Source organism: Thamnophis elegans, chromosome 1, assembly GCF_009769535.1.
Source record: "Thamnophis elegans isolate rThaEle1 chromosome 1, rThaEle1.pri, whole genome shotgun sequence".
Classification (NCBI taxonomy): domain Eukaryota; kingdom Metazoa; phylum Chordata; class Lepidosauria; order Squamata; family Colubridae; genus Thamnophis; species Thamnophis elegans.
In genome coordinates, this window is record NC_045541.1 from 70783598 (window position 1) to 70797361 (window position 13764).

The 13764-nt window shown below is 40.1% G+C and overlaps 1 protein-coding gene across 1 annotated transcript in view; it reads right to left on the reverse strand.

Moving 5' to 3' along the window:
- SYT7 (synaptotagmin 7) overlaps positions 1-13764 on the reverse strand; it is a 255232-nt gene that overhangs the window by 103481 nt on the left and 137987 nt on the right. The window contains exon 2 of the mRNA XM_032234644.1: positions 11090-11193. Within this exon, the coding sequence (XP_032090535.1) occupies positions 11090-11193 (104 nt within the window). The remainder of the gene's footprint in view (positions 1-11089; positions 11194-13764) is intronic.

Sequence of the window (13764 nt, forward strand, 5' to 3'; positions counted from 1 at the left end):
GACTCATTTATCATTTTCCCTTTACAGAAATAGAGACAGTAGGATGCAAAATCATGTTCCTAGATCAGATGCATCTCAAGGGAGGAATATATTTGATACATCTTGCTGTTTGTTCAATATTTGAATGACATGTTTTAATTGTGTTTGTTGCTTATTTCATGTTGCTAGGCACTTCCAAATGGAACAGTCCTAAGAAAGAGGCAATTGTATAATTATTTTGTCTAGATATAAAAATCATGGAAGTAGTGGGAAAGATGGATTTTTTTAAAAAAAAAGGAAGACCACATTATCTTGATCCCCTATAAAATGTTATGAATACAGCTGGATGATTCCTTATTAAATGCCTTGTGAGTTCTCTGAAACATGATTTGCCTGCATCATAAAAAATTGCAAAAATGCTTGTACCCATATATTTTTATATGCACATGTATTTTTTTTAATGCCTTTGAGTCAATGCTGACTCCTGGCTATTGTCCGGCCGAGTACTTGAATTTTCTTGACAAAGCTTTTCAGAAGTGGTTTGCCCTTGCCTCTTCCTTCCTAGGGTTGAAAGAAAATAATTGGCCCATAGCCACCTAGCTGACTTTATGCCTAAAACAGGACTACAACTCAGTCTCCTGATTTCCATCCTTATGAATTAACCACCACAAAAAACTAACTCCTTTTATGTACTGTATGCCTATACATACATACATACATATATACATACATACACACACACACACACACACACCTAGCTTTCTTGCTTTTCCCACAGCATAAATGTTCAATAAAACAAAATAAAAACTTAAAAATATAAGGCATCGGGTTTTTTTTCAAAATACTAGGTGATTTATGAAAGTGGGTATTGTAATGGAAACACTATAGCTTTCAAAATATTTTAAGCTTTTTGGTTGTCTCTTTTTTTTTACAGTGCTTTTTTTTCATTTTGACTTCAGCCTGCAACTTTTATTTTCACCTTTCAATAGCCTTTGAGCCATTAGCAATGCTCTTCTCGCACCATACCAGAATACCAGATACATGGGGATTACGAGCTATATGAGAAAGCAGCAACAGAAATACAGCAGAGACATTACATGGATTTCTTTTTTAAGTATACAATAGCTTTCTTTGAAAGCCAGTTTGATGTACAGGTAAAGCTAAAGGTTCCCCTGCACATGTGTGCTAGTCATTTCCAGCTCTAGGGACGGTGCTCATCTCTATTTCTAAGCCGAAGAGCCAGCGCTGTCCAAAGACGTCTCTGTGGTCATGTGGCCAGCATGACTAAACACCGAAGGCACATGGAGCACTGTTTCCTTCCCATCAAAGTGGTCCCTATTTTTCTACTTGTATTTTTATATGTTTTTGAACAGCTAGGTTGGCAGAAGATATACAGGTAGTCCTCGACTAATGACTAAAATTGGGACTGGAATCTCGGGTGTTGAGTGAAACAGTCATTAAGTGTCATGTGATTGTTTTGCTCAACAACTACAATATGGTATGCCTGGTTGCAGTGATTAAATGATCTTGCAGGTCATTAAATGGATGGAGTCATCCAGAGACAAGAAGTACTCTGCTTAGTAGGCGGCGGCAGCAGCTTGCAACCTTCCCTGCCCACTTCACCACTGACCATTTAGAGAAGTTGGCAGAGAAGATTGTAAACAATGAACACATGATTGTGGAATGCTTGACAACAGGTTGTATGTGTGAACCAGTTACCAGGCATCCAGATTGCAATCACATGATTATTGAGGGTGGGAGGGGCAGTGCAATATTTACAAAGTGGAAAGTACCTTTTCAAGGTTGTTGCTAACTTGCACCATTGTTAAGCAAATGGTCATAAGTCAAGGAATATATTAGTGATTAATGCAATAAGCTAAAAATCAGGAGAATGTTAGTTCTGGTCCAACTCAGCTGCCAGTTACTCCTTTTTTTTTTTTTTTGCAAAGTGTTTTATTTTATTTTTATACAACAATCCATCTTCCATTAAACAGTATGTCATCTGGGTACAAATATTCTGTGCAGTAACAATTAAAATTTACAGCCATATTCATTATTTAATTTATTCTTAGCTTAATACCAATACTTTAAGTGTCTAATACTATAAGAATCCTCTTCTTAATTTATTTAACTATTAATACATTTCCTATATTTTACTCATCTACTTTTATTTCTAATTCTTATATTTATTCTCTAACCATTGATAAAATGATTCCCATATAGCATAGTAATCAGTTTGTTCTTTCTCTTTGATTGCCAATGTTAATCTGTTCATTTCTGCATATTCTAATATTTTTCTAATCTCATTCTTCCCTGTAGGAATCTCTTCACTTTTCCAGTTTTGTGCAAATACTATTCTAGCTGCGGTTATTACATGGTTAATCAAATATACATTTTCTTTGTTATAAGTTTCTGGTAAAATCCCCAACAGGAATATTTCAGGTTTCAGGCCAATATGTTGTTGTATCAGCTTTTCCAACCACACATGTGTTTTTGTCCAGTATTTTTTTGTTTCTACACATGCCCACCACATATGATAATATGAGCCAGGTGTCTGATGACATTTCCAACATTTCTGCTGCCATTTAATCCTGATGATATCTAAATAAAACTAGGTCTCTCTCAATGAAATATTTTTTACTTACCAATAAGGATGCTTAAGGCCATATCCTTTCATCTCCATTCTAGATGAATGATACTTTCCAGAAGACAGAATTTTATAGGAACTTGTTTAAAAATGCTGAAACTTCTTTCCCTACCATAGAAGATGCTGCATCTGTTGAAATTCTTCCCATTTATACAATTTTTATGACACAAAAAGCTTTGGCAAAACTGCATCTGAGTTAATTTTAGCCAACATTATTTCTTTCTCCTTCTCCTCAAGAGAAAATGCAAGACTTCTAAAAAATACGTTGCACTTAGTCCAACTGCTCTCTATCATTTCATATAAATATTAAAATAGTCATGATTAAACATTGAAATTGCTGACCTGATTTATCTCCTAAGGTTTTTTTTAACGCATATTTCACATCAGCCATATTTTGTGGTATTAGATTACATTAATGTACAGTGCAGTATCGTTAGCATGAAGTACCTTCTGTAAAGGGAATCAATATTCCTGATAACGTCACAATTGTGACCATACCAACAGGAGAAGTGAATGATGAGTTTTTGACTCATTATGTCTAACTGCCCCCAACCTTCCCATTTCTCTTTTTATGGAAATAAGTACTTTTCTGAGGCTTCCAGTAAACTGAAAATGGCTCTGTGAAAATGAAGCCAACAACCATGGAAAAAAATATGGAGCCAGTGTTCTTGGAACTTCTCCATAAACCTGAGGAACCATCTTACTCTAATGGGATTTGCCTGCACATCCAGGCTGGCAGAAGAGGAATGCTGCTGACTCCAATGGTCAAGGAATTCTGAGTGGTGGGGTCCAGGAGAAGAACCTTTTCTGCATGGCTCTCACCCTCTAGAACATTGTGCTCCTGAAGGTGAGAACCACTTCCACTCTTCTGGCCTTTTGGAAGAGCCTTACAACCCAGCTCTGCTAATTGACCTGGGGTTCCTATGGGAGCATTTCATACTGTAGGTAATTAGGAGATTAAGAAAAGACCCTACCTCTACCCTGCTGTATATTGCTCCTTCCTTAGTTATTGTTAATTTTAATGGCAATATTTCATTTCATTCATTCATTTATTCCATTTGTATGCCGCCCTATCCCGAGGGACTCAGGGCGGCTAACAAGCAGGGGGGGAGGAGGATACAAACAAAGGACAAAACAAGTAAGTTAAAAACAGAGCAACAGTCACAACCATTTAAGTGAGGCCGGGAACTCATCAGCCCCAGGCCTGCCGGAATAGCCAGATCTTAGTGGCTTTGCGGAAAGCCGGAAGGGTGGTGAGGATCCGGATCTCCACGGGGAGATCATTCCAGAAGGCCAGAGCGGCCACAGAGAAGGCCCTCCCCCGAGTGGTCAACAGTTGACATTGGCTAGCAGATGGTATTCGGAGGAGGCCTAGTCTGTGGGATCGAATTGGTCTTAGGGAGGTAATTGGCAAGAGGCGGTCTCTCAAGTACCCAGGTCCAATACCATGTAGGGCTTTATAAGTAACGACTAGCACCTTGAAGCGTGTCCGGAGACCAACAGGCAGCCAGTGCAGCTCGCGGAGGATAGGTGTAACGTGGGTGTACCGAGGTGCACCCACAATCGCTCGCGCAGCTGCATTCTGGACAAGCTGAAGTCTCCAAATGCTCTTCAAGGGCAGCCCCATGTAGAGCGCATTACAGTATTCCAGTCTTGAGGTCACAAGGGCGTGAGTGACTGTTCTAAGGGCCTCCCAGTTCAGGTAGGGTCGCAACTGGTGCACCAGTCGAACCTGGGCAAATGCCCCCCTGGTCACAGCCGACAAATGATGATCTAAAGTCAGCTGTGGATCCAGGAGGACTCCCAAATTGCGAACCCTGTCTGAGGGGCATATAATTTCACCCCCCAGCCTGAGAGATGGAGTACAAGGCCAATCTTTGGGAGGAAACAGCAATAGCCAAATATTTATTGTTTGATTGTTTTATATTGTGATCTTTAACTTGTTATAAGCAACTTGACTCACTTGATGGCAAAATGGGTGGCATATAATTTAATAATAAAAAAGGATGGGAGATCAGCCACATGGATTCTAGATGGCTTCTCCTTGTGAGGAGATAGCAAAACAGAGGTTTTCCATGGGTTTGAATGCTGGGAGATGATGGGATTAGTCATCTGAACATAGGTTCCCTGTTTCATTTTAATATGCAGGTTGGAGTAAAACTTACCATCTCATGCTTAGGTGCTGTTTTTGGTCTTTCATACTCAGTCTTCCACATGACTGCACACATATAGACCTAAATATATATATTGGATCCTAACTAATTTAGCCTAGAACCTTGATTTCATTGGAGTAGTTCATCTCACATAGAGGACATATATTTTTCCAGAGAATGAATAGCACTAGCACTAGTGCTTAAGACTTATATAATATTTCATAGTACTTTACAGCAGAGGGCCCCAACCCCTGGGCTACGGCCCACTACTGGGTCTTGAGTTAATTGGAATCAGCCCGTGAAAGAGGTGAGTGAGCACATATGTGTGCACATCTCCTATTGTTTGAGCAGCGGGCAAGCATGTGTGCGCTCCATTTGCATGAGAGGTAAGCACCTGCCGCTCACACAAATGGATCTGTGTGCATGCTTGTGCCTGTCACTCACACAGAACTACCCGCTTTCCCTCCCTGCAGGTCTGGAAAGGTTTGGAAACTCTGCTTTACAGCACTCTCTGGGTGGTATACAATGTTAGCATATTGCTCCCAACAATCTGGGTCCTCATTTTACCGACCTTGGAAGGATGGTAGGCTGAGTCAATCTTGAGCTGGTCAGGAAGAAACTGATAAATGAGGGATAGATAAATACTTTCACCAGTTTCAGGATTGTGTGGTAAACCTACTCATTTATTAAGTGCCACAAATAGCAAGAGAAACATCTCGGCAAAAATTAAATTTTCTGTTTCTAAACAATATTCTTTTCTGAACATGAAATTAGAGCTAATAATACACACCCATTTAAAGCCATCTATTACAAATGCTGGAAACCAAATACCATCTGGCTCCTCTACACAGTTGGGATCTTGGTCAGCTGCCTTGATTGCCTGGAGCCTGGGAAAATCTTATGCATTTTTCAAAGCTTATTCAGTTGAATAAAATATAACTAACTGCTAACTTTGAAACAGACAGTTAAGGAAGCATATTGAAGTGGAACATTCTAATGAATAGATATTGTACTCAAGGTAATGAGCATCCAAGATGCAGGTCCCACAATATAACCCAAATTGCAGAGATATTTCTCTAAAAAAATCTATCATAAAATAGATAATTTTAAAAATCTGAGTTATTATAAAATGGAGAGTCAGTTGAAGGTTTGGGAATTGTCTCTGAATTGAATAAATTGGTTGAATATGAACACTTGGCTCTTTCTTATGTCTTCCGAGAAATAGGATATTTTTGTTGTCATCAACACTGCTTAACGATGGAACTCAATAATGGTACATAAGTTTAACTTTTAACTATGCTTCCTGAATTCCATTTCCCATTGCCTTGTATATGCAGGGGTCTTCATCTGGTGTAATACTTCAAAAATCTAATGAGGTAAATTCATAAAGTTTATGCTAAATATTTTTGTAGCTTTTACTGTGTTATAAGACATAAGGTGCCAAGAGGGCAGGGCTGGGTTTCGACCGGTTCGCACCGGTCCCTGCGATCCGGTTGGTCGCTGAACCTGGAAGTAAGTAACTTCCGGGAACGGCGAAGCCCCCCCCGCGCCCGCGCGCGCCCGCACACCCGCGCCCGCTCCTTACCCAGTTTTTTTGAATTTTGCGCTTTCCACGCATGCGCAGAACGCCTGCGCGATCCTCCAGGAGCAGCTGGAGCATCGTGCAGACGCTAGTACGCATGCGCACATGCGTGCGTGCACGAGGACGCCGCATGCGTGCGCGAGGATGCCGCGTGCGTGCGTGAGGACGCCGCCGGCCTCGTTCCAACCGATCCGGTTGGAACGGGGCGAGAAACCCACCCCTGCAAGAGGGCATATGCCATATTACCTCTCTCCTGATCTGTGAGGTAGCATACCGAGCAAATGTATGTGCATGTTGGATCACAATATCTAATCAAAGCTTTACTTAGATTGCAAATATGGGAGTTAGGCGAAGATTTTGAAATTGCAGAAACATTCAGATTGCTATTAAACAATTGCACAACACTGCATCTGAATTGCTTTGGTTTTGCTTTTCCAATCTTCATCTGTAACACTAAATGTGAATATCCGAAACATCAGCAAGTTATTTGCAAATACAGATTTCTGAAAATATATAAATTCTTGCTCTTCTCATTATTTGAGTCTCTTATATCTTTCCCTCCCCCCCTTTGTTTTTGTTCAAGAACATGGTGAAGGGAGTTTGAGGGAGTCCACTGTTAAATTGATGAGGGGCATGTGGGTGTCAGAACAACTTATATTTTGTTTTAAAATATTACAATATAACCATCTAAATCAGGGGTATCAAACTCAATTTCATTGAGGGCCGCATCAGGATTGTGTTTGACCTCAGGGGGCCGAGTGGGTGTAGCCAGGGTGGGCATGGCCAGCTCGACATCCTGCAGCCCTCTGCCAGCGAAAATGGAGCATGGCCCATTCCTTTGCTCTTTCCAGGGTGGGTCTGTGGGCCAGATCTAAGCACCCTGTGGGCCGGATCAGCCTGTGGGCCTTGAGTTTGATCTAAATGCTGAGACAATGTGAAGAGAAATTCTGCGGAAGCATCTGCTCACAGCAGTCTGGTCATATTTGCAAGGATGAAGGAAGGAATGCAGGTACCATGAGGGTGGTAGTTGAAACCTATGTTAAGAGATGTCTGGTAGGGGCAGTAGTTCAGAAAGTGCTGAGTGAGAGCGGGCTGCCTGCATTGTTACCTAATCCTCAAAATGATGCTATAGGGCACTGCACACCAGAACAAATAGACACAAGGACAGCTTGTTCCAGAATGCCATCACTTTGCTAAACAACTAATTCCCGGAACACTGACATATTACCTACTAAAACTGTACTATTCTTCTTCTCTTTCTTCCTAGTACCTCTTTTCCCACTTATTATTATAACCATGTTGCTTGTATCTTTACAATTTTTATTGTTTTTTGTTCCTAGTATGATTTCATTGCTTATTAGTAACCTATGATTATCTTATGATTCTTGATGAATGTATTTTATTTTTCTTTATGAACACTGAGAGCATATGCACCAAAGATAAATTCCTTGTATGTCCAACCACACTTGGCCAATAAAGAATTCTATTCTATTCTTCTGTTTTGTTCTGTTCTGTTCTATTCTTACTTCTCTGTCTTGCTTCTTGAAGAATACCAAGAAAAAGTGAGATGTCTTTGTTTTTCTGTACTATCATATAACGACTTTCATCTCTTCCCCTATCTATGACTGGAAAGCCCTTTGTTCATGAAATAGCAGCACACCCTTGCTTGTATTGATAGTTTTTATCCTGTAAATTAAAGATTTGCCAGCTGCCAGAAAGCTTTACAATATCTGGAAGAACTGTAAATGTTGCAATTGTAATTTCTAGCCACTCTGAACATCTTGCAGAATGGAATTCTAGGAGTTACAACCTAACTTGACTGGAGGATACCTTGCAGGGGAAGAGTGATGTAATACACAGTCAAGAAAAGACTTCCTCATGGGTGGCCTAGTGTATCCCACATGGAGGTTGTATGCAGCCAGGAGCACCTTGAGCAGAGATCAATACAAATATGAGAAATGTGCCACATTACAACACTTGTGGACAAGGGCACATTGAGTAATGGCCTAGCAGGCAATTCATTCTAAATTTAATGAAAAAGAGAAAGAGATTTTACATTCTTCTTATAATGGGATAATTCTGTTCCCTTCCTTCTTTTTAATTAAACATAAATGAGCATTTCCAATTTTCTTCACTCTTTCAACAGTATCTTAGGTCAATGAAATGGTTACACTTAAAAAATAATAATTTCTAATGAAAATGAAGTATAGCAAATAAAATACAAATAAAAGTGCGGAATTATCTACTAACTCCTCTTTTTTGAAGTAATATATTGAGACAATTTCTAATGCTGTTTTAAAAGGTTACAAAGCCATTCAGAGAATTATGTTGGAGAATTCTGTAACTACTGACAAATGCTACATTTAAATATAACATTAAGAAAAAAAATACTTTATATAATGTTAAATAGAGTGGATGTATGATATCTGCTACTAAACATGCCTTCAGCATCCGACTATCAATTCAACATATGGTCCAGTGGGATTCAAAATTTTTTACTACTGGGCATGGTGTGGCATGGCTTGGTGGGTGTGGCAGGGGAAGGATACTGTAAAATATCCATTCCCTCCCCATTCCAGGGGACGGTTACTGCAAAATCCCCATTTCCTTGAGATCAGCTGGGACTCGGGAGGTAAAGAATAGATGGGCTAGTCAGAGGTGGTATTTGCCAGTTTTCTGAACTACTCAAAATTTCTTCTACTGGTTCTCCAGAACTGATCAGAACCTGCTGAATACCATCTCTGGTGCAGTCTGTTTAAGACCAAGACCCAGGTCTTGAAAAGCTTGACAGCAGCCTTCCTCCCAAAAATAGGTAGATCAGGAGAAGGAACTGGTTATTTTAAGGGGAAAAACTATATTAGATTTAATTTAAAGGAAATTAGATCAATTACTGTTAATCTAGTTATCTCTTATGCATTTAATATGCCTCCCATTCTGTTGCCATGAAAATGGCCATCTGCCAGCATTTCTGGAGTTGCTGTGAGAATCTGGGTTTATGAGGCTTACAGGCACCTGTATTCTTCTTCTGTGCTTGCATTGTGACTCCTACGTATTTTAAGTAGCATTCACAACAGCAATAATGAGGCTTTCTGTTGGAAAGCAAATGAAATGCGTAGATGTGCAAAAGATTGTGACTGGTGTGCATGAGAATGAAAGAGTAAACCGATAAGCAACTTTGACAAAAGAGACGTGGGCTGTCTTCAGATTATGTAAAACACCATTATAAGACATTGCCTAGAAAGGACACTTTCAAAACAAAGGGGCAGGATGTCTTCAAGACTAAATTAAGTTTTTTCCATCTAGCTCCCAAATTTGGCTTAAACAAAATACCAAATACTTGATTATTTAGCAGTAGCATCTTTCTTCTGCCACAGAATAGTGAGATTAATGTTATTTTTTTATCTCAGGTTGTTTGGCTAATGAACTGTTGAGAACTCTCCTACTACTTTCTACTACAGATTTGCTTACTGTCTGCCACATTTAGTGGCCATTTGAAGTTATGATGGTTGAAGAAAACAACAGCGTCCTGATCAATCCTTGCATCTACGACTGTTGCAGCATCTTGGGGTCACAAAATTGCCATTCAGACACTTTGCAACTGGTGCATATCTATGACTGTGGCAGTGTCCCGCAATAACGTGATCATGCTTCACAACCAGCTTTCAACAAGCAGAAATAATGGAGAGCTTTATCCAGCCAATTTACACATGGGAGTTAAGCGGCTTAAGGCTACAGAGCAGAAAAGCCCCAATTAGCTCGTTTCTTTTTCCCCTTTCCCTGAATTCCCCTTTTACAATAAAGGAGTTATCCCTCTCCCACCCCACCCAGTCATATAGCCTTGGACGGAGTACAATTTTTTAAGGGAAAGTATTAAACAGTTTAAAACTCCAAGACGTCCTTATATACACCTCTCAGCCTTAGATAATGTCACTGCATTTGACATAAAAGAAGCATTAATGGAAAGACAGGTCCTTTCATTATTCTTGGCTTAGCATGTGCATCTTCTCCCTTTGTCTTCAGCTGTATTTGCAGAAGGGAGGACACCATCAGATGCCCAGGTTTGATTTCTCCCACAACCTCAATTCATGTTTTTTTTTCAGCAGCATCCCATTGTGTTGAATAAGATTACTATTTTAAGCAGCAGGGGTTAGCATATCATGAAAAGCGAGAACACCAACAAATAATTATTTATTATTGCTGTATTTTTACTGTAAAATATAAAGATAAGCGCATTCCGGTTCATTTTCCCAAATAATATAGTCAGCCTTAATCAATATGCACCTTAATTTGGGTGGCAAGATGAAAGAGCACAATGCCCTCATCTTTTAATCCCACATTGTTCTGTCTTTAAAGGACAGATATCCCTGTGATGTTCATCTGTCTGCCTCTTTCCACCTCTGCCTATTTTCCAATCTAGTGTTTGGTTTTGACTCTTTTCCTGAAGCTCTTGATCTTAAATTGGTGCGATTAAAATATGCAGACCCATTGTAATTGGTGGCATTATATCCCATGATCATTGTATTGCTATTATTGGCAAGTAAACTCTTGCTTTAGTCTTCCTCCCTCCACAGAAGGAACTTCTCATAGCTTTTATAGCTTATTTCATAATTTCTGTGGGCTCTCCATGCCTTTACACAGATGGTTTGCCAAGGAAACACAACAGCTTCTTTTCCCACCTCTCTGGGGCTTCCTCCTTTGTGTAGCTGATCATATGTAACTTCAACTTACCAGTTTGCGCTGACACCACTGGCAAATTCCACACAGGACAATGGTGACACTAAGGCTAATGGTAATGATGACTGAAACCAGGACGACATCACGGGAAGGTGTCCCTGAGAAGAGAAAATCCAAAGTTAGTCACGGTAATCTGAAGAATAATTTCTCATCACATCGCCTCATTGTCCTTTAAAGTTTTTTTACTTGCTTTTGTCCATATCTCTCAGCAATTTTTACAAAATGGATGGTCTGCTAGCCAGCAGAACTGATGAATGCTTTCTTCTCCAGAGATGTGTCCAGTGCCTCAGATCCCTACTTCTCAAAGTCTTTTTGTATTTTGTTTGGATTTCTACTGGGCTTAGTACTTAGTACTATTTTCTGTTAAACTAAACAAAAACATATGGTTCAATCAATATTTTTTTAAAATACTTTGTTCTAATTTCACCTTGGTGAAGGAGTGTCAGAAAAAACAACAACTATGAATTCTTGGCAGTTCCTTTGCCAAGCAAGATCTCAGTCTGGGGAGATCAAACCAGGGATTGAAACTGCTGCTTTGGCTGATGATGGAGAGATTCAGCACATGGACAGAGCGAGCCTTATTGCAATGCAGCACCCAGAACCAACCATAGATTATCATTAGTATGCTTTATGATTTCATGGCATTCCAGCTGCATGCCTTTCTATAGAACAATTATAGCAGCAAAAGAACATTGCATTTTTTTTTAAAAAAAAGTACAGATCCAACAACTATTAAGAACTGCTCCTCTCTCACAAATTAAAAATAAAGGAAAATAAAAGTAAAGGTTGGGGCAGGGAGGGAAGATGATATTTGGGAGGAAATATGTATTTGACCACTGTTTGTGTCTCGATTATCCAGACAAATAGTGTTCAGATATCATTCTCTCTCTCCTACAGCCCTCAAGATAGTTGGGAAGGAGATGGGATTTTAAATCCACAATTTTACTCCCTGGATTCATGCTACTTTTCTGTTTTTATTCCAATATTTTATAAACATTGGAGCCAAGGGTCCTGAACAAGGGCTGCTGTTTTTCTTCTAGATAATAGTAAAGAGATACAGATGTTTTTCACTGCTGTTAAAGTGGTTGGTAGAGAAAAATATCCCCAAGTCACAGGCCAGAGAAAGTAGCCTGCTAGGGTGTGGGTTGTCCATGTGTGATCTAGAATTTAAATAGCACAGGTTCTAATTAGGGCTCAAGAGAATGAATTCATATTCTAAAATAGTGGCCTTGACCTAGAAAAGTATGACAATATTAAAACTAGAGCTACTTTAATTGCAATTCTCATGGAAAGGTCCCAGTTGTTTAGAGCTAGCTAAGGTAAGTAGATGCTTTGGCTACCTCCACAAAATATATATGGGTCAGAAGTTTTTGATAGCTTAGCACAACTTTAATTCCACACATAGGCCTCCACTTAAACATGTATTCCATCAAATGTACATAGTTATACAACATATCATGACTCAGCCCACATTTAGCAGAGGAAGATAAATGGAAGACAACAGATAAGTAGTCAGACAAAGCATGTACTGTGTAACGTTTTCTTTAACAGACTATAATTCAACATTTATTTCATTATTATTTTTCTGGTATAAACAACTAGGGAAAATTTAGAGCAACCAAGCAATAAATCAACAGAAACACCTAGAATTCAATCAATTCAAGGTACTACTTACTGAGAAGATGTAGCATTGTGTCTTAAATAAACATTAGCCTCATGTGTAAGAGGATGAAGGGCTATCGTGAAAAATCCAATGGATTTCTTTCATTACAACACAGGAGATGGAAATAAAAGCGGAAGGCCAATCCAAGCATAGGTAATAAGAAATGGTACAGCGTGGCTGCATAAACCAGTGGGGTGGCCATATCAATAAGCAAAAAAAAAATAGCATTCGCTTCTTATTTACTCTAGGATCTTGCACTAATAAACAGAATATTTAATTATCTGGGTTGATGATAGAAGATTGCCCATGAAGATATACCGCAGCTACTGGAGAAAGAAGAGACATGACTATTACAAATGAGCCATACAAACCAATCAGGACTGCCATCCTCCCACTCTTTTTCTCTGGATTCCTGGTGCCTACCAGGGGTGGGTTTCTCGCCCCGTTCCAACCGGTTCGGTTGAAACGGGGCCAGCGGCGTCCTCGTGCACGCGCGCAGCGCACGCATGCATACTAGCGTCTGTGCGATGCTCCAGCTGCTCCTGGAGGATCGCGCAGGCGCTGTATGCGTCCTGCGCATGCGTGGAAGCGCAGAACTCGTCAAAACCGGGTAAGGAATGCGGGCGGGTGGGCGGGCGGGCCCTTCGCCGTTCCCGGAAGTTACACTTCCGGGTTTGCCGACCAACCGGTTCGCGGGGACCGCCGCGAACCGGTTGAAACCCACCCCTGGTGCCTACCCTAGGTGAAATGGTTTTACCCAGACATGGCCATTACTTGAAGGAGAAATGCCAACCCCAAATCTAGATGGAGCTGAAGATCTTTTGTTAAGACCAAACATAAATAAATGGTTCCCATTTCCCCTCTTAATCAGGGTTAGAGGATGTTCTACACTAGAGCAGTGGTCTTCAATCTTGGCAACTTTAAGACCTGTGGACTTCAACTCCCAGAGTTCCTTAGCCAGCTTTGCTGGCTGAGGAACTCTGGGAGTTGAAGTCCACAAGTCTTA